Below are 22,269 nucleotides of genomic sequence, written 5' to 3' on the forward strand. Positions count from 1 at the left end.
TCATTGACATTTTCAACTCACATTCAGGGAAAATGCCAGCACTTTCTCTCCCTCTCTGAGAGGCAATAAAGGGTCCAATAAGCTCCGGAGACCTCGGGGCAAACCACAGGTGATTGGAGTTTATAAGACTGAGGACACACTGAGTCCTATTAATTTGTTCATGGCTCTTCCCTCTTTAACTGCAAGGGCACCACGCCCTCCGAGCAGTCAGCAGCTGCACTTTGTGGGCAGTGCTCCTCAGGCAGGTGCTGGGCTTGGCATCGGGAACCAGCTCTTTCACTTGACAGTGAAGGCACTTGGTTCATGTCCACAGAATTGGAAAAAAGGAGCAATGCCACTAAATACAGCTCCCTCACACTTTGATTTCTGTGACTAATTCTGCTTGTGTCTTTGAGGAAGGTAGTCACTCTAATTAAGTCCTCCGTTGAAAGAGTTGGCCTTAGGCTTAGAGTTGTAAGTGTAAGTTTAGCCTTTCTAATTGACTCAAAAGGACATCGCAAGGGCGGACCTTGGCCTCCAGCTCTAGCCTAAGGGGAAATGGTTCCTGAGCACCCCAGCCCTCCCATCCTACCCCACTCCCCTGCCCAGGAGGTGAGCCCCTCCCTTGCCTACTCCAGCTGCCCACTTCCAGTGCAAAGCCCAGATGGGCCTTGAAAGACACTGGAGGGCTTCTCCTTAGCACAAGGCCCTTGGAGTGGGTGAGTTTGGCCAGGCTGGGCAGATGCAACACTCTCTGATCAGCTCAGGCTGGGAGAGAGAGCTGTGGGCCCCCATGGATGGCTGCCCACAGGGTGCCTTCTTACCAGAGTCTGCATCATGGGCATCCGGCAGAGTCAGGTGCATGCCACTCTGCTTCTTCAGGGTGAGGCCCTCACCAAGGCTGCCATCTTTTTCCAGGCCTCTGGAAGGCAAGGGAGGGCCAGGCCCTGGTGAGGTGGAGGGCTGGCAGGGAGAGGGGCAGCCTCATGCCAGGACCAATCAGGAAGGATGGACACAACCAGAGCTGCAGGACAGATCATAGCTCAGCTTGGGATTCTAGAATCTGGCTCATCCAAGACATGATGTTACTCCCCATGACAGACAGACATACACACACACACACACACGCGCGTGCGCTGCCCGCTGTGTACCCGTGGAGCTATTAGTCTTACCATTCCCTAATGCTGCCACATTTTGTCCCCAAAGCTACATGCTAGCTTATGCCACTGTCACCAAGAATATTCTCCCTGTTCTTCTCAGTCCATCCCAAGCCCCACCCTTCAGAACCCAGCCCAAGTTCGCTCATCTGTCTAGAAAGCCTCCTATGGCCCCTGCCCCTCCTGCCACCTTCCTTCCCTGCTCTTGGTCAGCGGGGATCCTGGCACCACGTATCTCCCTTTCCATCTGTTCCCTCCTCTGAAATGGTGATGCTAGAAGCTCCCCCAGGCCAGTGCGAGGTTTTCTCTGCCCTTCGTTGGCCTCACAATATTGGTTAGAGTGCCAGGCACACAGGCACTGTAGACTGGCTTCCAAGGAAAGCCTGGTCTTTGCAGGTTACCAGAAGTGCCCCAGCCGCCCCCCAGGGAAGGAGGCCAGAAGCCACGCTCTGCCTCAGGCACCCTACTTCAGGCTACCAGAGTGACTCCAGGGGGGCCCTGGGCAGGCAGATGAATAAGTATGGGGATCCCATACCCCTGCCCCATTCCCCAGTTTGCTGCAGCTCCCACAATGCCAGGGAGGCCCTTCTTTTCTCAGGGTGGGAGGTGGGGGAAGCCACCACTCTGGGGCACACATAGCACCCAGCTGCCCTGCCCACGGCCAGTGATGCCCGTGCCTGTTGAACCTGCTAACTGGGTAAGCCTAGGGAGGATTGAGGTGGAAAGGGCAGGAGAGGAAGCAGGTCTAGCCTGGGGCCAGAGGCTCCCTTCAGAGGAGCGCCAAGACGATGGTGCCACAAAGAATCTGGGGCCCAGGGGTCCCTGCCATCCTAACTCAGGCTCCCACTGGCCTAAACTTGGGCCTATGGGTGCACAGCCATTGTCATGGGCAATAGAGGAAACCAACTACAAGAACACAGTGAGTCAGGGCTGGTCCCTTCCCTCTCCCACCCTTGTCCCACTCCTCATCACCCAGCTGCGGTGCCAAAGAGCCACAGACACTGGGATAAAACCACAGCGCCACCCCTTCTTAGCTGTGTGACACTCAGCAGAGCTACTTAACCTTTCTAGGTCTTGGTTTTCTCATCTTGAAATGAGCATGGTTATTGTGTGAAGCAAATGAGCATGAGAATGTTGATTCCCAAGGTTATGGTGAGGAGTACATGAAATAATGTGGGCAGGTGACGGCCAAGTGCTGGCCTGGAGCAGATCCATGGAGAGCGAGCTTCTGGTCCCACCTTCCTTCCCAGCCCCCGAAGGGGCCTCTCCTAGGGCTCCAGAAACAGCCTGTCTCAGGCAGCTCTTCCCCCTTGGTTTGTGGCCAACATACAACATTGCTCCTCCCCAGAAGAACCTGACAGCCACATGGGGAGAAGAGAGTTGAAGATGAGCTATTAGCAAAGGCCTAGATTAGAAGAAGTGAGCTGAAGCATCAGATGCTCAGCTCTGATGGGGCATCTGAGCAGGGCCTATGGGGCAGTGTGGGCTGGCCCAGGGAGCAGAGGAAGGAGGTATGCCAGGGGCACAGCAGGAGGTGGGACTACTGGGTGGGGCAGGGTAGGCCAGACCTTCAAGCTGCGGATTCTGGTCTTGGTCCTTGACCACCCTCAAATGAGATTTTATAAGCCCTAGTTTCTGCTCTGTAGCTCTAGGTTCAGGAAGAAGGCTCCTTATTTCTGGGAAAGCTGGGAGGGTACTGGATCCAGCCCATAGTTCGCTCCAGGCCGGCCTCGCTGACCCCCACCTCATCTTGCATGGGGGAGTTGCAGGAGGTTCACTAGCGGAGGTACCTAAGGGCTTCCTGTTGTAAGGAGATCCGCCAGGTCCTCAGATCAGAGACGAGTGTGTGGGCAGTGACTTGAAATGGCTCCAAAGGCAGCCCCACAGTTCTGCTGCTTGGAGGGGAGGTATAGGCGAGGCCCCACATTCCAGGAAACGAGGCTGTAGCTCAGAGGGGCCTCACCAAGAGAGCAGGCCATCCAGCCAAGGCATGGTCCCTGCCAGCTGCAGGGACAGCTCCTCTCTGCAAGGGGAGCTAGGATGTACACCTGCCCACGTGGCCTTGCCAGTGAGCAGCAGAGTGAGGGGCATCTAAACACAGGTCCCCCTCACACCAGAATCTGGCCCTCAACCTCACATCACCCAGGTGCCAGGCAGCAATCCATTCTCTTTCAGAAAAGTCTCTCAGCCCAGACCCTCCTTCTGGCAGCTTCTACCACTGGTCCTGCTCTGCCCTGGAATCTCCCAAGCTCAAAGCTTTGCAAAGAGAGGGCTGACCCTCTCCTGCCCAAGGGATTTTAGTCCATGGATTTTACCCTGGGTCCTCCTTTGTAAATTTCACCATTCATGACATGCTTCTGGGGATTGTGAAAGCCTTTTGGGACCCCAGAGTCCCTGTGAAAATGCAAATACATCCCCCAGAGTGGGGTCACTGGGGCTTTGGGGAGATGACACTGCTAGCAATGCCAGAGGAGGGGGGAGGGTGGGGATCAGAGGACCAGGAGGAGGCAGTGCTCCCACCCACCGTACAAGGCCCTTTGCTGCTCTGGGCTGCACGGGCTGAGTTTCAGGGCCCCTGTGTATTTGAGCGAAGACTTTCTGCAGATTCAGCCTGGATATGAGCGCCCTACTTTGGCCTGGAGAAAGTCCAGAGCCCAGGCTGGGGACTGTAGCTGGAGACAGGACTCATGGAGACAGTGAGTGAGTAGAGCTGAGGGCCCTTCAGGGCCCTCCTCTTCCTCCTCCTCTTCCTCCTCCTGCTTCCTCCTCCTCTCCCAGCTTCCAAATGGAACCAGAAAAGAAGTGACAGATCCCAGGGGTTAGCACTCAGGAGACTCGGGTTTAAGCCCCAAACACTATCACTTACCAGGCGAGTGGCTCTGGCCAATTACACAAGATCCTCAAGTCTCAGTTTCCCCTTGAGGTGAGAATAAAACCTGAGCGTGCAAGACATAAGTGGCAAGCCCAGCACCTGGCCCAGATGCTCAATCATGACTTCTCTTCCTTCCTACCCCTCTGAACTTCAGTTTCCTAAACAGGTATGTACTTCTCAGAAGATTGTCAAAAGGCTAAAATTAGCCCACAGATGTAAAAGGTCCCAGGAGCAGTAAGTTCCACACTGTGATTCGAACATCTTCACTGCCCTCCACCCCAGCAGGCATGCGGCCACTCATCTGTGCGCTGTTGCCCTGGCACCCATCAGCTGCTGGTACTGCCCTCCACCCTCTGACAACCCCAGGGACAAGCCAGCCACTCACCCCAGCTGGGAGAAGCTATACAGGGTCTGCCACAGCTGCAGCATTTGCCTGCAGGTCACGAGCGCTTCCTCTGGGCCTTTCAGTACCTGCTCCAGCTTCACCTTGGTGAACATCAGGCTGTGGGGAGGCAGAACAGTAGTTAGCTAGTTAGCAGGACCCTGCGAGGGCCCCTTTCCCCTGGCTTTCCTGCTAGGTTGTCACTCCAAGGGATTCTGCCCCACTGCTGTCCATACCGCCCAGCCACTTGTCCCAATCATACACTATGTCCCCGCCCTCTGCCCCTCACCCCAGCCAGATGAACTCATCTTGCTTTGCTCCCCCCACCCACGTCCTCAGCACCCGGTCCTCACTGAATAGGTGGCTATCTTTATATTGACAGCCCACAGGCTGCAATGGGGCTTTGTATAAGAGACAGATCCAGAAGACAACTCTCAATCAAGGAATGTAGTTGAGCAAGGGATTGGTTAAAAAAAAAAAAGGTCACCTAGAGTGCACAATTCTGCTTTCCATGCTGGTGCTCAATCAACAGCTCCTAAATTGAAACACAAACTTTGTTTCCTGACGCTGGATACACAAGGATGTGTTTTACTTTATCAAAGATTTCTTCGCTGAATGTACTAAAATAGCCAGCTTCCCTTATCTATTCAATAGGATCAAAGTGACATGAAGTCCTATTCAGTCACCATTTAGGAACACAGCTACTGTGCACAGGGAGAGAGCAGTTTCAGAATCTCTTTCAACCTGAAAACCAGTTCTGTGAGGTAACAACAGTGAGGGGATGTGGCCCTGGGGGGCTGGGAGGAGAGAGAAAGGCTGGACCACAGGAGGGGGCTCACTGCTCCCTTTGCCACCTGAATGCAGCAAGGACAGGCAGAACACTGGCTCACCAGGATGGGAGCGGGGATCCTGTGCACCTGTTACACCAGGTGTTGCCTCTTTAATTGTTGGGGAGGTCGGGGGTATTGGGAGGGGCAAGGCAGCTCGGGACACTTAGGAGGTTCAAGGCCATGGCTATTTACCAATGGGTATGACAGTATTGCTGTCTTTTTACCATGGGTACTGTCAGGCCCTCTGATGCACACCAGCTGCCTGCACAGCCCGTGGAGAACTTGGCCGAGCCACCGAGGCCCAAACTCGGTTGTGACTCCTGGTTCTCACTGGATGGTGAGCAGTGAGGCCCTTGTGTTCCCAGCACTGCTGTTGGGCAACCCCACACGAAGGTTAGGCCTCAAACGTGCCCATTGCTTGGTGGTTCTGCAGCTCACCTGAGGTTGACACACAGGGCCTTTGGCAGCTGAGTCCTACACCTTTGACAGGGTGCATCCTCCTGATGTGAGACTGCAGCAAGGGCAGGCCCCACACGGGGAGGCCAGCCTCTGCCTGGCAGCTTTCCCCTCTGGCCTCCCTCACTTGGGGACTTGGCCTGGCCTGGGACCTGGCCTCCAGCTCACTCTGCTCCTTTCTTCTCACACCTTATTTTTCTTAGAATGTGACTTATTGGCAGAGAACAAAGATCGGGATGGAATTTGTCCCAGTTCTTTTTTCAGAGGGGGGGTTTTGGGTTCTGAGCAAGCATTATTTTTCTTGCTCACTTTTCCTCAAAAATGCCATGTGCCTCCCCTGCCTCTGCAAAAACCTCTTCCCCCTTTCCCCAGGCCTTTCCTCTCCTCTCCATTTTCATCCATCTCCAAGCCTGACTTTAAATCCCACCTCCCCAGGAAGCCTTCCCACCACTCAGGATGCCTTGTGCCCTTCTTAGAATATCTACTAATGAATTGCCCAGCTGGCCTATGAGGTCCTGAGGGCAGAAACCCTGGTCCCCACAGTGTGGACCACATGGGCAGGAATGTGGTCTCAGCACTCGGGCATGCAGCTTCTGGGGTAAAACTGGTCCTGCTATCTCTACTCTCCTCAGTCCCTAGATTCCTGAAGGGTCTAACACGCCACAACTATTTGGAGACTTTGTTCTAGGAATATGAAGTAGAAGACACAATTTCTGCCTTCAAGGTAACAATCAGCATTAAAAATGATAAATTGCCCAAAGAATCAAGTGCTGTATTTTTGGATCAGATTCAGTGCAAGGAAAGAACAAATAAGGGGGCTTGCTGGGGCTGGTGTTTGATGAAAAGGAGCATGGGGTGCTAAAGGGTTGGGAGGTGGCGGTAGAGGAGAAGCATTGGGGTGGAGGGGGTGCCCAGCAGCTGAGCAGCAGGTGTTAGTGAGGACAGGGAGGGCTGGGAACATCCAGACTCAGGTCCATTCCAAGGCTGCCCCTCCCCTCAGGCAGCCAGAGCAGCAGAACGCCCTGGGCAGGGGGACTCCCACTGGGCTGGGCTGGTTCCCTGCTTAGACCAGCCCTGCAGCATCCCCCTGGCACCCAATCTCTCTGACACACTCCTCTCTGCCAGGCTCCTCCTGCCGCCTGCTCCCCACATCCCAGATAGCCCAATGGGTCCATGGCACACCACGTGCCTGGAACGGAAGTGGCTGAAGGCTGAGCTGGCCTAAGTGACTTTTACCAGGCAGGCTGCTATCCTCGCGGCTGCTGACATTCCATTAGCATGAGTGATCTAGGGTGGAATTTCTCAACCCAACCACATCCTTTCCAGGCTGGGGCAAGAGCTTCAACAGTCACCCACTAGTCAGATCCTTCACTCCTGAATTCCTGGGAGGCTCCAGATTAGCTCCTGAGATTTCCTGGGTCCCATAGTTCAGCACTGCCAGAAAGATCTTCCTCAAAAAAAGAACCTTGCCCTGACTGTCCATGACATCAATCCAAATGCGTCTATGCAGCCACCTTCCATTCTCACCATCCCTCCCCATGATCTTGGGCACCCATGCTGCTCACACAGGTATTAGCAGCTCCCTGAACTGGAAGACAGCTCCTGGAATCATTCGTGATCTGCTTCATGCTGTCACCCCTCCTGGGACTCGTCCTTCCCCTCCAACATCTGGCCAACTCCTAACCAGATGTAACCCTCTGACTTTCCATGTGTCCCCATGGGGCTGTACATATGTCCCCTCCAGGACAGCCTTCACTGGGTTGGGATGTGGCACACCTGTTGGCATGCCTCTAATTCACCCCTGAACTGTCCCTCAGCAAGGGATCTGCAAACAGCTCCTCTCCCTCCAAAGGAGCAACTCTAAGACCAAACCTCTGGCTTTGTTGGAGCACAGGGCTCCCTCTCCATCTGATCTGCCAGGATGAGTGTCCCAGTACTTCAAACAACGCTACAAGAACATTAGGCTTCTTGGGTAACGGCTGTTTTGCTGGCCTCAGACCCTGCATGGTGACGTCACTCAGAGTGGACAGACACGGGCCAGGAGTGAGAAACCCAGGGCCCTGGGGTGGGGAGCTGCTGGCAGTCGGGGCTGGGGAGTAGATGAGGTAAGGCTGGGCTCCCAACCCTACTCACAAGCCCAACCCTTGGCATTCCTATTTTATACACTGATTCTGAAGTGTCATTTGTAGAAAGGGTTCTGAGACTTTTAAAAAAGCCCACTATTTTAATTCAGTGGTTCCAGTGCCCATCTGAGAAACCACAGTATGACCACCCATGCCCTTCTCTGAAGGTTCAGGACAGCCTTTAGTTAGGACTTAATTACACACTGTATAGACAGTATGTAGTATACACATAAGTGTGTGTATATATATTTGTACATATTTATTTATTTATCTTTTTTGCTACAAAGGCCTATGAGTTTAACAACATAAACTCAAATTGAGTATTTCTGAATTCCATTGTCTGGAAACAGTCTGCTGCCAGTTATGCCTACAGATGGTGAAACCACCATGTATCTTGTCCGGTGTCCTGTTGTGTGTCCCTATCTGGATGGCAGGTACATGCTGGGCAGGACCCCACCTCCCTCCACGTCAACAATCCTCCTGGCCTTTCCAGTGCCTGGCCCGAGCTGAGCGTACAGTGTCTGCCAGTACTGTCAAAATGTGTGTTGTGACAACCATCCGGCTACACTCAGGGTCTCGTGAACCATGTTGAATCAGAGTACTGCCACCACCACTTCCCACTGTTGGGTCCTGGCTAGTAGGTAGGAGAAGAATCTGTTCACCTGATGCCTCATAACTGCTGAGTGGGCTAGACTCATGCAGCCAACAAGCAAAGTGTTCCAGGGCCTGGGGAGGAGCAGGGCATTCTGGGCACAACATGAAGGCATCCGGCTCCTTGCAACTTGGGATCTTTATCCCAGAGGGTGATCACCCAGGCAGAGCTTAGAGTACAACTGAGGAGTGTCTGTGAGACAGGAAGCCTGGCGTGCCAGAATCTAGCAGCCCTCTAACGCTCTGACAAAAGCTATTCTGGGAGAGGAACGGCCGTTTTGCTGGCCTCAGACCCCGCAGGGTGACGCCACTCAGAGTGGACAGACACAGGCCCAGGAGTGAAAAACCTAGCCAAAATCGCAGCCATGTTGCTGCCCAGCTGGGAAATGGGAGTGAAGAGTGCTGCTCCATGTGCCCAGGGACCCCCACAGGATGAACAGCAGCAGCTGAGGAGCCCACAGTCGCGTTCCAGCACAGGCCTGCCCAAAGCTCAGGGAAGGCAGGGCCTCCTGCTCTGAAAGTGCAGGCCCAGCAGACCCTGACATGCAGTTCCTAGGCCAGGGCCTCGGAAGGCTCTCAGAAAGCCCCTGAGCTTCACAGCATGTTTGCAAGGCCAGTGGTCCTCTTAGTGGCTCCCAGGACCTAGGATAGGCATGAGAAAGGAAAAAGGAAGAGCAATGGAGGGGATGGACAGAGCCACAGCAGAGTGTGACTGGGTGAAGCAACCGTGGCTGTAAGCCCCTCTTGCAAGCACTTTCCTGTTTTTAAGTTACGGAAGCCCAGGTGGAATGAACACTGAATGCCCTTTCCGTCCATGTCACAGATGTGAAAGTGAGCATTCTCTCTGGGGAAGGGAAGGAGCAAGGATCTGTGCAAACACGCCATGTGCTCTGGCCCACCATGGAGGTGGGGCTGCTGCGGCTGCAGGAAGGGAAGTCTCAGGTCCTGGACTCTGTAGTCCTGCCCAGCCAACATGGCATGTGTGCCCTGGTCCTAGCAGGGAGGTCCAGTGCAGCCACAAGCCCACTCATGCCCTCCCCGAGAACACCACTAGAGCCACCAGACCAGGCTCTGTGCTCCCTCAGCTACTATCCTTACCGCACACCTCATCTACTATTATACTCCTGTCAAGGCAGGGGTACCTGCCACCTTCATCATCATCTGCACGTCCAGCACCCTATGGGGCACAAAGAGGTGCTCACCGATGGGAACAGAGCCAGTTGACCCGTGAAACCTCTCAGCCTCACACAGTCTGTCTATCTGCATCTGGGCTGGCCTTTCTCCCATGGGCGAAAGCAGACACCAGCCTGGATGTCTCTGGATGTCGCCACGGGTCATCACCTTTGCTAGTCTTGTCAATTGTCAGGCCAGTGGCTGATGGTGGAGGCCCCCAGGGAATGCACGGGTCAGCCTAGCATCTGCCTTCTCTTCCTGGGCCCTGCCTGGTCTGCACTCCTGGGGCAGCGTCAGCCTGCTAATTATCTGTCAAAACGATTAGGACCTGGAGCTGTTCCCTTTTGAGGCAAAGACAGATCATTTCTTTCTACTGCTATAAAGGGGAAATAGATGAGGGTGAGCCTTCTCAGAACTGGGTAAACATGAGCCTTTCCAAAAATTCTCTTTTTAAAAAGAATTATTTTGTATACAGGGGATGTGTTTGTGACAATGGCTCTGGCTAAGCAAGCACTGTCCTGGGGTCAGAGGTCATCTGTCCATTCCCTTTCCAGGAGCTTCCGATCATTCTCCCCATGTCCCTTCCCCAGCTGCTCACCCCGGCACCCCACGCCTGGCACAGGGAGATATTTGCAGAGCAGGGCTGGCTGCAGGAAAGGACACGGGCTGTGTGGGCAGCAAGCCCAATGGGTAACATGATTTTCATGTTCCTGAAAGCAGCAGCCTATGAAACTACTCAGTGCCTGCAATAAACTCTTGAACATGGCAGCTGCCACATACCTGCAGGAGCCACCTCTGGCCCCCGGCTCAATCCCCACCAAGTGGGAGGACACTGCTGAAATGGCCTCTGGCATCAGATGATACAGGACACTTCCAGCTGTGCTGCTTCCTAGCAAGTATCTTCACCTCTCTGAGCTCTACCTGCTGTCTGTAAAGCAGGGACAGCAATGTCAATGCGCAGGAAGGCTGTTGGGAGGACTAAGGGCCAAAGAGGCTGTGAAGGCAGCCCTGGTGCATGGCCAGCCCTCAACAAAGGCCAGCGGTCATCCTCAGACGGTTCATCATTGCTGGTCTTCCCTACCAGACTTTGTGCTCAGGCAGCGACCGTGCATCTTTCCTATCTTTGTATCTCCAGTATCTGACCTAATGTCACTCGACAGATCTTTGCTGAATAACAGAAGAAGGAATTTGAGTCACAAGGACTCACAGAGGCCTGGAGAGCTACGGGCATTCCCAGGGTCAGAGAACTCCAGGGAAGTGAAGCTGCAGAGTGTCCCGTGGACTCTGCGCTCCTCTGGGTCTCACTGGCCCCATCTGTGCCGGCCCTGGGAGTCTCTGCCGGATCCCTCTGGCTCCTGGCCAACCTGGGAGCCCTCCATGGTTGGGGAGGAGGTGGTGGTAGGTGGGGCAAATGCACGGAGGGGGACGTTATTTCTTTAATGGACAGTAACTAGTAATTCCAGCTGCTGGCTGTGCTATGCTGTTTTAATGAAGTGTTCTATTTTTGTAGAAAACACATAATTGAGTGAAAAAGCAGGCTATTATTTGAGTCAGGTGGCCACGCCTCTGGAAAACTGAACTCCTTGGCCAGGAGGCCAGAGCCTGCACACAGCACAGGGATCCACGGCGGTGGGCCACCCTAGCTCACACTCAGGAATGGAAAGCAGGGTCCAAGTCTCAAGATGCAAGATCAGATCCCAGCTTCCTTCTTCTAGCCATGTGACCCCAGGCAACTCACTGCAACTTCTCAGAGACTCGGTTTCATATCTGTAAAATGGGAATGATCGTATCTGTGCACACCCTGGGCGCTGTTATGTGGAAATAATGTGCATAGAAGCTACCAGTGGGTAGACACTTCACAGAGGGTTCAGTCCACATTTGCCCTGTCATTATTTACCTAGCTTACAGTACATAAGTACAGCTGCTTACTTGTGTCCTCTGTGCCTCTGTCTTCTCATCTTTAAAGTGGAAATGACAGTAGTTCTTAGACCTAGGGCTGCTGAGGGGATTAAATGAGATAATGCTTGTAAAGTGTTTAGAGCAGTATCTGGCACAGAGCGTGCGCTGGGTGCACTGCTGTTACTATGGGAGCTCGTGGGGTTCCCGTGCACCACGTTGCTCAGCCCCTCACTGGCTTGGGCTCTAGTCCCTGCTGTGTCACTCATCAGTTACTTGGCCTTGAGGTATTATCTAGCTTTCTCATTAGTTTCTTCACGTTTTGAAGTAGGAGGATTGCAAAGTCCAAAAAATAAACCAGAACAACAAGAAAACAGGGCAAGGGGAGTGTGAGCGCTCTGAGGGCTATAAGATGCCAATCCCATGTGTTCCCTCCCTTCTCCTATGGCCTACCCACCAGAGGCTCTCCTGGGGTGTGCTGGGTGCCCAGCCACGGGTTCCCTACGAAGAGGAGGGGACACAGAGGACAGGCCACAGTCTGCTCCAGAGGTGCTTCCAAACTCATGAGGAAGCTCCAACAATAAATCCGAGGCAATTAGGAAACTCAACAGAAGAAGAGAATCAAGTACCCAAAGGAGTGGTTCAGCTTTGACAAAAACGTAGGGGCTCCAAGGCAAAATGGATCCAGAGGGGAGTCTCTGAAGATGGGTGAGGAGGGCACCAGAGGGCTGGACCAGCAGGACAAGACAAGGAGGTGGGGCAGAAGGGGCCCGCCTGATGAGGCATACAGGGCCCCCCATCACAACAGGATGAGGGCAGAAAGAAGGGGCGGGGCGGCCCCCCTGAGTAGGAGATGACCCACTTCCTCAGCCCATTCAGGCTGTAGCCACCTGGCTCTCACAAGTGGCCCAGACGCTGGCTGGGAATGCCAGGGAAGTGCCCAGTGACACAGGTCTGCCAGACTTCCGAATCCCTGCCTCTGGAAGAGCCTTCAAGGCAATTAACTGACTAAACTCACCCACATGCTTTTTGAGTGATGCTAACTTCATGATTTTAAAGTGATGCTAACAGGAGCAACCTCTAAAAGGGAGGGGGCCCCAGTGCAGCCCAGCTTTACTAACTCTCCATAGACTAACCCCCAACATGGAAGGGACCCTGAAGGCAGCTCTTCTTAGTCCTAAAAATGAATGACTTTTCCTTGGGCCTGGAGGAGTGTGCTGACCCCTGCACCCAAATCTTTTAAGGCTCACTCTGATCCTCCACTTCTTGGTAAACTCATTCAAAGCGAACTGACTTGGAAGCTTTAAAAATCAATAGCACACAAGCTTCTGCTTCCTGAAGTTCGTCCCTCCTTTCTTGGAAGGCCTTGCTCCACCTGGAGAACAGCATAGGGGCTGATCTGAGGGCAGCCAGCACCCAGGGTGTACGTCCTGTGCCTGCTATATGGTGAGGCTTTCTTATCTGTGCTGACCCACGGCTGACCTGATGCGCCTCCAGGCCCCACATGCCTCAGCTGCAGGCCACTTCCAGTTACCTCCAGATGACTCTCCAAACACAAATTCATGATCTTAAAAGATATGAACACAAACTGCACAGAGCTTTTCCATAACCACTCAGGGGTGGAAGAACTTGCAGAAAAAAGGGCCTTAGGTGGGACAAAGGTAGGCTCCCAGCCCACGTAGGACACCAAGGAGCCAACACCTTGGTCCTGGTCTGTAATCTCTGCCCAGTGAGACCCTGGTGAACAGACCACCCACTACAGAGGGAGCCCAGTCCTGCTTCCTGGGCACCTGAGCCCCCAGGACCCACTCTCCCAGGAGCAGATAAGCTTTGTCCTGGGGGTTGGGCCACCCCTGATAGAGAATGGTGAACTCTGGGCCAGTTTTTGCCTCTACCACATGTCATAAACAGGGGGATCAGGGAGTGAGGATCAGGAAGCTAAAACAACTTCAAAACACAAGAAGAATTCCTTTTGGAAAAACTTGCAATACCAATGTCCTTTCCCTCCTCTCTTCCCCAAAGCCACCTGGGCCATCTACCCTCCCAGGTGGAGTGTAAGCAGACTATGCCGGGAGACTGAGGCCTATCTGACTGCAACGTCACACAGTGCGAGTGCGAGGTCCCAGGAGGCTCCAAGGAGCAGCCCGCGAAAGGAAACGCTGACTGTCAAGCCAGCTCAGCCGATGAGGAACTGACCTTTGGGGAAGAAAGCGCTGGTGCCAGTGATTATGGCTGGCTTAACACTTGCCTCTACCACATGGACTGAAAGTTTAACCCTTGGCTCTTGTTCCCATCAGGGTTGTGGCAGCCAAAAATGTTCAACGAATCCAGCAAAGTGATAAACTGTTTGTGCTAATACCTTTGATTCCAGCCCCCTCACTGGAGTGTTGGTATTTTAAGCATCCTTTTGATCTACAAGTCCTTCTAAGACCCATCAATAAACACACTAGGTTTAAGTCAGAAATGTTAAGAGAAGGCCAAGACTCTAATCCCTTCTGCTTGGTGGAATGCACCACGAGATATGTATCACATGCAACCTGAGAAAAGGTGAGGCAGGCCTTGTAGATCAGGGAGGTGCCCCGGAGGCCAACATGAGTCTTAACCGGATTCAGCCAAGGTCTAGCTCCAGCTAACGCCTAGTTATCAGCTCAAACATTTTTCCAAAACAGCCTACGTTTCCTGGGGGAGAGGGTTGTGATAGTACCATTTGTTTACCCGTGGTGAGGCTGGCCCGTGGAGAGGGCCATATTGTTCCTGCGCTGGGGAGGCCCCTGAACCCCCACAGCGGCTCTGACATACCTTCCCCCGGGACCTTCCAAGTCCTCCAGGACCTGGGCTGGGCCAGGTAGAGACTCCAAGAGGGCCTTCCCCCACCACAGGAGAGGGAACCGGCCTTGCCACTGATGAGTGGGGGCGGGCAAACCAGTTGGCTCCTCTGCCACCTGCCTGCCCCGCCTGGGCCTTCAAAACTGGTCTGGCAGGCTGCCAGTCCTGGGGTGGGGGCAGTGACGACAGGCTGGTTATTGGAAAGGTCCCATCCCTAGCCCAGGAATTTTGTTTGGTTACCATGGTGACCTTCATTACAAGTGGCCTGACTAAAGCACGAGGAATCTGTTACTTAAAACCAGTGCCCCACAGAGCCCAAAACCTCAGGAACAATGCTTATCAGCGGCCTGTTCCCCTGACCCCATACTCCGGCCCCTCCCTGGCTGAGCCTCTCAGCTGCCTCTCACACTCAGGATGAAGAGAAGGGACCAGCACAGGCATCTCCAAGCTTGCACGGGACCTCTCACATTCCTTGGCCTGGCCTGCCTTGGAACTCAGGTCCAAACAGGCAGCGTGCTGCCCCCCTGAGGCCCCCTGAGGGCTGGCCAGGGACAGTCCAGCCAGCACAAGTGCCCAGGGCTTAGTTGGAAGCCCTCAGGATTTCAGGAAGCTGCTCAGGGTGTCTCATTCCCACCATGCCAGGTTCACACTGTCCCTGCAGGACTGTCAGTCTCTGTCTCATCACGTTTCTGCTTTTCAAACCCAAACGCCATTAACTAAACGTCATTCCACAGCACAAAAATCAAGGTGTTTTTTGCTTTGCTTTCTAATTTCTGAATTCAGGAGGATTTTCAAAAGTTCAGCTCTAGGAAAGCTGGGTTTTCCTCCAGGAGTCTTGAGGCTGCCAGTGGGATGGGTGGCCTCCTGTGCAGCCAGGAAGCAGTGACACCCCCTCCCAGAGCTTCTCTGCCTCCGCCTCCTGTCCCCGTATATACTGCCGACCTTGCAGAATGTTAATCTTACACTGTTTGCGCGCTCCCTCTGGACCCATCTGCTCTGCTGCCCTTGAACATGGGTGTAAACACACTGTGTGACTTTCTCTTGTCTGAGTCTCAAGATAGACCTGGAGGCAGGAGGCAGGACAGATGTCTGTTTTGGCAGACAAGAAAACAGAGGCAAGGAAGGAAGGAGCAGACTGCTGGAGGTGGCACAGGTGAGTGACAGGCATGATCCCATGAGGGCAGGGACCTTACTGTGGCCCACACATGGAAGGGGGTTTGATCCACCCATGGGTATCCCCCTGATCCAGGCTTCCTCTAGCCCTGATACAGGCTGGCCTGCCTCTTCCTTCGCCAAGGCCACCTCTGGGAATGCACAGCAGGTCTGCAGAAAGAAAACGGCTCTCAAAAGCCTTGGCACCTGGGACAGCCGTTGGTGAGGGGCTGAGTACAGACAGACAAGGACTATGGGCTTTGAAGTACCCCTGAATGCAGGTCTTGTCAGGGACACTGAGGTCAGAGCAAAGGGATTTTGATTTTTGTGTTTGCTGGCAGTGCTATTTACTGGACTGTTTGTTTCATTAATGGCCGTGGCAACAGCTGGAGCCACACACAGCTTGTTCCCGATGCAGGGAGCAGCTGGTGAAGCAGGATGCAGTTTCAACTGAAGAGCAATGACATTTTTCAGTGATCCCTGACTGGTAATGGACCCAGTGACATTTCCTGGTAATCCACGGGCTTCTGTACTCCAGGGTTTCACCTGTGGGCAACAGGACTGACCTCTTTGCACAGAGCCATGGTCATACCCTACAGTCTCTCCACAAAGCTGTGTGGCAGGTGGATTTTCTACTCCCACTCCCAGCCTCACACACGTATACATGTACATACACACACATTTAAGGTGAATTTTCTTTTTTTCTTAAAACAGGTTTCTCTCACAGTCCTGGTAGCTGTTTTTGCCAGTTAGTTTTGCAGCTAAAACAATGCCTAATGCCTGGCCTAGCCTCCTGTTTCTTCTGCGACACACACTCGGACCCAGGGGCCAGGCGAGGAGCCCCTTCACCACTCTAGAATTCTAAGCCTTTCTTCATGATAGTTTCTGTTGCCCCCGAAGCCTACGTGACAGTGGAGTACCACAGACATGCAGCACACACACCCAGGCTCACGTGCTGGCAGCGGACATCCTGGGTCAGGTTCTGCCAGACAGGCATGAGGATGGGGCTTTGAAAAAAGCACGGTAACGGGTACTGCAAGAGGAGGACCTTTGTCCTTCATATACTTACATTAAAAGTAAAAACTACGACACAGTAGTTTACTGTATTGTACTTGGGATTAATGAGACAGGGCAACTAATCCCTTGTCCACATACACTGTTTTGTCTGTGTTTTTAATATTCTCTAAGCTACCTGCCTTTTAAAGTACACTGATTTCAATTTTAATAATCTCAAAATGCAAGGTCAAGAGTCAGGGTGGTCTGCTGAACACAAAGAATAGGCCACGCTGAGTTGGCCACATATCATCTCTGCTTATACTTGGCCACAGGGACCTGCTTACACTGGGACCCACTTGGGCCTGGACAGTGCATGAATGGGCAGGGTCCCAAGTTAAGGTACTGCAGGTGGAGGGTCAGTCTGTACTAGAGCAAATTCTCAGAGGATGAATGCCCGCCCTTACCTTACTCAATGGGGCTCCCTCTTCAGTGGGACACACTGGGGAGCTTATGGTTAGAATGCTCAGCTGTTCCCAAAGCACCTTTTTGTGCCTTGGCAAGAATAAAGCCATCCCCAGAGTTCCAACCCACAGGCAAGGCCACCTCTGAAGGGGCGAAAGGCACAGGAAAGCCTGAACTTTGCCCTGGGGGTTAGCCTGTCCCTGATGGGCTAGGGATGGACAGAGGTAGATACTCAGGCTCCCCACATGAAGGGAACCTCCTAGGCAGGGACAATCACAGCTTCCCTTCATCGCCTGTCACAGCTGTGCATCCAATTTCTTCTAATTCTTTGTTCACCTTTTTTCATTGTCAGCATGAGGCACCTCTCAGGGTAACCAGGATGGCACCTCTTTCTTGTGATCTGAAGCAGGACAACCTTTGGCTGGTTCTAAATGGTCCTCGTTCAGACCTCTGGGTGGAACTCCCTGAGGGCCCTCATCCTGGGCTCACAAGACTCAGAGAAACAAGGTCTATTACACTTATTGTGTAACTTGCCCCTAAAGGGGGGAGAAAGGGAGTAACAGATGACCTCTTTTGCACTGGAGGAGCAACGCACCCTCCGGCCTCAGCTGTTGCTCCCCAGTGTCCCGGTTGGGTGGCAGCAGGTCCTCTGTGTGTAGGTGGAACAGGATGATCTAGTCCTGCCCCACCCACCACAGGGCCACGTGCATGTGAACCCTGCTCCAAAGAGAAGGGCATCTGGATGAGGTGGTAAATGGGGGTGTGGAGTAGCTGAGGACAGAGGGAGAACACAGGACCACTCTGGAGGGAGATAACCCCTTCCTCCCAACTGCCCATGGCCTGCTTGGAGGCAGGTGGATGCCTCACTTGGCCTCTGCCAGCCCAGAAAGTGATAGGATCCCATCCTTGGCTGGCTGTGCCAGTGCTGTGATTAAGTTACACAAGTTGGTGTTTCCATGAGGCTCAAATACAGAGCCCAGGGCAGGACGGGAGCAGCCTGCCCAGCTCACTGGGGCCTATGTTACTGCACAGAGCTCATCACTCCCTACCTGGCATCTCCTGGCCCAGACTACCAGGGCCATTCCTTGACCTTACAGGTTCTTAACCACCCTTGTTTCCCCAGCCAGGGAGTGTGCATGCGGTAGGTGCTTCATCAGTGTTGGACGGCTGGCTATGTGGCAGGGTGGGGTGGGCGTGCATCCTACATCTGTGGCCTGCCAGCCCGAGCCCATAGGCGACTTACTTGAAGTTCTCAGGATGCTCTGCGATGGCCATGCTGATGACATCCAGGGCATGCTGGTAGTGTTTCTGGGCAGAGAAGAGGAGCGCCAGCAGGTGGAGGGCATTGGCATCATCTCTGCACACTCTCAGGGCTTCCTGCAGCTGTTCAATGGCACTAGGGATCTGCCAAGACAAACCAGCCTAGTGGTCTTCCCCAAGGCCCACAACGTGCCCCAGGACTTTGGTGCCAGGCACCAACCACTGAGTGTGCACCAGACTCTAGTGAGACCCTGGGCACTGGGGAGGCAGGGCTGGCTCTAAGAGGAGGAAACACCTCCAAGCAACATGGCAAGAGGGGTCTGCTGTCCCAAGTCAGACCCAGGAAGGAAGCCACTGCTGCTCCTACTCTAGAATAAAGAGGAGCAGACTCACAGCACAACTCAAAGGATTTGGGTGGATGCTGGGAAGTACTTCCCAAATCGGAGGCACTGGGACTGTAAGAAGCAGCCACCCAGACTGCCAGCTACAGAGCTGGTGGTGCCTGGACCCCCGTCCCTGAACCTGCTTGTGCAGTGATGGGGTAAAAACAACCTGATGTGTGGCTGACAGTTAAATGCTTCTTCCTTCTCACAGCTCATGGGAGCAAGAGCTCGGGCTCTGGGGGAACATGGGGTGTGGATCCTAGCTCTGTCACTGGCTTGTGCCTTAGGGCAGGGACTTCACTTCTCTGAGCTGCAGGTCTTACACTGAAGAATGAGGGTAATGGTCCTATTACAGTGGCTGAGAGGATGAGACAATGTGTGAAAATGCCCTGCAGAGTACTGCACACATTTGAAATTATGAATTTTCCCTCTCAAGCCCCAAAGCCACAAAGACGTGTATCCACTCAGGGCCCCTCCAGCAGGAACCTCATCAGATTTTTTAGGAAGTCTTGCTCCTTACCAAACCTCAGACATCAGCCTCCTACGCTCCCTGAGGGTGCCTACATGGCGGGCCAGCTGGGGCCTTGGGTCCTCAGTGTGCCTGACCCCTGCCTGGTCTCCACCTGGCCTCTGCACAGGCTTTGGGCACTGGCACCAAGCCCAGAGTCCTCCCATGGGAGCTTCCTTCATGGAGAAGTTAAGGAAATTGAAGGAGGAAGGTAAGGTCAGTGTAGCCACTGGTCTGGCAAGCATTTCGGCAGGTAGTGGGAGGGAAGGGGGTTCCAGGGATGGAGTGAGCGTGCAGTGAGGGAAAAGCTGGTGGACGCAGGGTGAGGGGAAGGTGAAGCAGACAGCAACATGAAGAGGCTGGCTAACTGAGTGAACTGCGACCAGGAAGGCCAACTGCTGGTCAAGTGCCTGTCCCCAAATGGGTCAGGAGAGCAGGACTCAGACCCCCCTGAGCTCAGGCAGGGGGGCTCTGGACAGACACGGGGGTTCAGTGCTGGCCTGGCCAGTTCCCAGTCCCTGAGCTCATGAGGACCTCAGTTCCCAGGTACAGAACAGGGCCAGGGCACCCTACTCATGTGACCTGGGGCTCACCCAGGCCAGCAGCCCCTACATTAGCCGACCATCAGCAGATGGAGGTGCTGTTGGCTTCTCTCCAACTGTCTGGAGCCTGGATGCTCCTGGGCGGTGTGGTCAAGAGAGCTGTGCCTCAGGAGCAAATGCCAGCCTGCAGTCCCTGAGCAGGCCAGTGTCCAAGCTCGCTGGGTCAAGGCCCCTGAGAGGCCCTGCTGTGGGGCTGGGTGTGCACAGAGCACTAGCTTGATGGCTGCAGCATGCACAGGAAAGCAGCCAGGGAGACAGGGAGCCCTGGCTCTTTTCTGAAAGGCAACCCACTGGGTGGGCAACTGCCTGGCCTCACTCCCTGGACAGACCAGTGTCCTCAGCACCAACAGCTCAGCTGCTCAGGTTGGGAAAGGAAGGTGGGTCAGCCTGGAGAGCAGTGGGTGGTGGTGGTGGTGCCACTGGGGCAAAGGTGGTCAATGGATGGGAGGCCCCATCAGGTCCTACAGGCTGAGCCCAATGGCGGTGTCCACAGGATCAGGGTAAAGCTCTGGGGTCACAGAGAAACAGCTCCATGTGCCAATCACTCTGCTCCTCCAGACCCTTGGGGAAAGCCCGGTGGAAGGTAAGGACACAAATGCTTATTGTGGTCATGTATCAATCTCTCAGGAGACTGAAATGTAATAGGGGGAGTGAGGGCAGAGAATAGTTGCTCTTCCTGTGTGCCCACCAGAGGCCAGAGGCTTCATCACATTATCTGAGATGGGGTATGAAAGTGCGCCCATAACAGATAAGGAAACAGGCTCAGAGAGGTCAAGCCACTTGCAAAGGGTCACACAGCCAGTAAAAGCAGCCCCCAGAAACCTAGAGGTTAGGAATTGACAACCTACCTGGCGGACAAGGGCGAGCTGCAGGGAAACATAGAGAATGACCTGGTGGTCGCCGGGTGCCAGCTGCTGGGCTCTGTACGGGGAAACAGCATGACAAGTCAGTCAGCAAGGGTTGAGCAACGAGTGTACGACATGGACCTCCAATATACCAGCCCTGTGCTGGGTGCTACGGGGCAAAATGTTGGAGATTCTGCCTGGCCCTGAATTGGAGGGTGCCCAGACAGGAGATGGCCCAGGCAAAAGCCCATGGGCAGCAGGTTCCCAGAAGGCTGGCTCTGCTGAGGTGGGGGCAATCTGGGAGGGGAGCATTGGAGAGCGGGGGATGCCCCTTGCCTCTGGGCAGCTGTTGGTCTGGCTGTGGCCCTGCTGTGGCCTTGTACAGAGCCTGGGGCCTGCCCTCTCCACTGACAGGGGGGAGCACTTTCCTGAGGATAGAGGGGTGGGAATGGCCTCTCTGGGCAAGAAGCCTGGGGAATGAAAGGCTGGTGGGGGAAGGGAGAAGCTCAGGAATGAAGAGCTGGCCCTAGGAGCTCAAAGTTGGTGGCTGGGCTGGGAATCTCCTATATCCCTGGGTTAAGGAACAACCTGCCCCAGACAGGGGTTGGATGTGCTATGTGTTCCCACGCGGTGATGGTGAGTCTGGAGCAGGCCCCTCCTAGACAGCCTCCACATCAGTGATCAGAGGGAGCAAGATGCACAAAGCTAAGAGGAAGTTCCCTGCGATGGGCCAGAGAGACACCCAGGTGGGTCCCAGGGCTGGGGTAGAAGGAGGGGTTCAGCAAGGGTGGGTCAGGCCATCACTGGGGAGGGGCTAGGAGGAGGCAAACACCATTTCTGAGCCCCAGCAACATGTAAGGCATGGGGCAAGGTGCTTCTCTTCCTTTATGTCACCTAATTATCACAATAATGGATTACTAGTCATGTTTTGGAGCCCTGAGCTCAACAGGGCAGGGCTTAGCCTGGAAGAGGGGTGGGGCGGGGGACAGCACTCCACCAGTGTTGAAGGGCTCAACCTGCCCAGCCACCCCAAAGGCCTGTCCCTGCTTCCTGTGTGAGCTCTCACAGCCCTCAGTTTCCTGATCAGTGAAATGGGGATAGAAACCTTTCCTCTGTCTACACCAGAGGGCCCACCGAGATAAGGCATGTGAATGCGCCACCTAGTGCCCTGGGCAAGGACGCCCTCCTCACCTCTCCAGTGTCTGCAGTGCTTTTCGGTGAAATTCATCTTGCTTGGATTTCAGAGTCGCTGCAGGAGACAGGATGGAGACAGAGCCATGAAGGGTTGCTGAAGGGGTGCGGACCCAGCTCTGCCCTGTCCCAGGTCACACAGGCTCTGCAGGGAGCGGCGCCATCAGGGGCTTGTCTGGCAAATGCTTGCATTCATGCAGCTCTGGGCTGATGCCACCCACTGCCCTGGTTACTGGGGGAAGACTGGGGTGGGGTGGCGGAGGTCCACTTTGCCCCAGCTTCCCTGCATGTTTCTTGGCACATCAGGTCCTTCTACTGCTCTGCCTTCTTTGCCACCTGGGCCAAGCTGACCCTGTCAAAGGCCCAAGCCTCAACACAAAGGCTCCTACCTCTGTCCTGGCCACACGCTACCTTGGGCTTCCTTACCAACAAGGCTGCTGTTGCTGCTTTTTTAACCATTTCAACAAATTTTAAGTACAATTCAGTCGCATTGAGTGCATTCATACTGTTGTGCAACCGTCACCA

At 54.2% G+C, this 22,269-nt stretch overlaps 1 protein-coding gene across 2 annotated transcripts in view; it reads right to left on the reverse strand.

Moving 5' to 3' along the window:
• Window positions 1-22,269, reverse strand: part of TTC7A (tetratricopeptide repeat domain 7A) — a 111,043-nt gene that overhangs the window by 22,084 nt on the left and 66,690 nt on the right. For both annotated transcript variants that reach the window (XM_036925863.2, XM_036925862.2), the window contains 5 exons: window positions 21,745-21,802; window positions 20,557-20,629; window positions 18,199-18,359; window positions 4,394-4,510; window positions 804-901 (listed from right to left, as the gene is read on the reverse strand). In XM_036925863.2, the coding sequence (XP_036781758.2) occupies window positions 804-901; window positions 4,394-4,510; window positions 18,199-18,359; window positions 20,557-20,629; window positions 21,745-21,802 (507 nt within the window). The remainder of the gene's footprint in view (window positions 1-803; window positions 902-4,393; window positions 4,511-18,198; window positions 18,360-20,556; window positions 20,630-21,744; window positions 21,803-22,269) is intronic.

Source organism: Manis pentadactyla, chromosome 2 (assembly GCF_030020395.1).
Source record: "Manis pentadactyla isolate mManPen7 chromosome 2, mManPen7.hap1, whole genome shotgun sequence".
Classification (NCBI taxonomy): Eukaryota; Metazoa; Chordata; class Mammalia; order Pholidota; family Manidae; genus Manis; species Manis pentadactyla.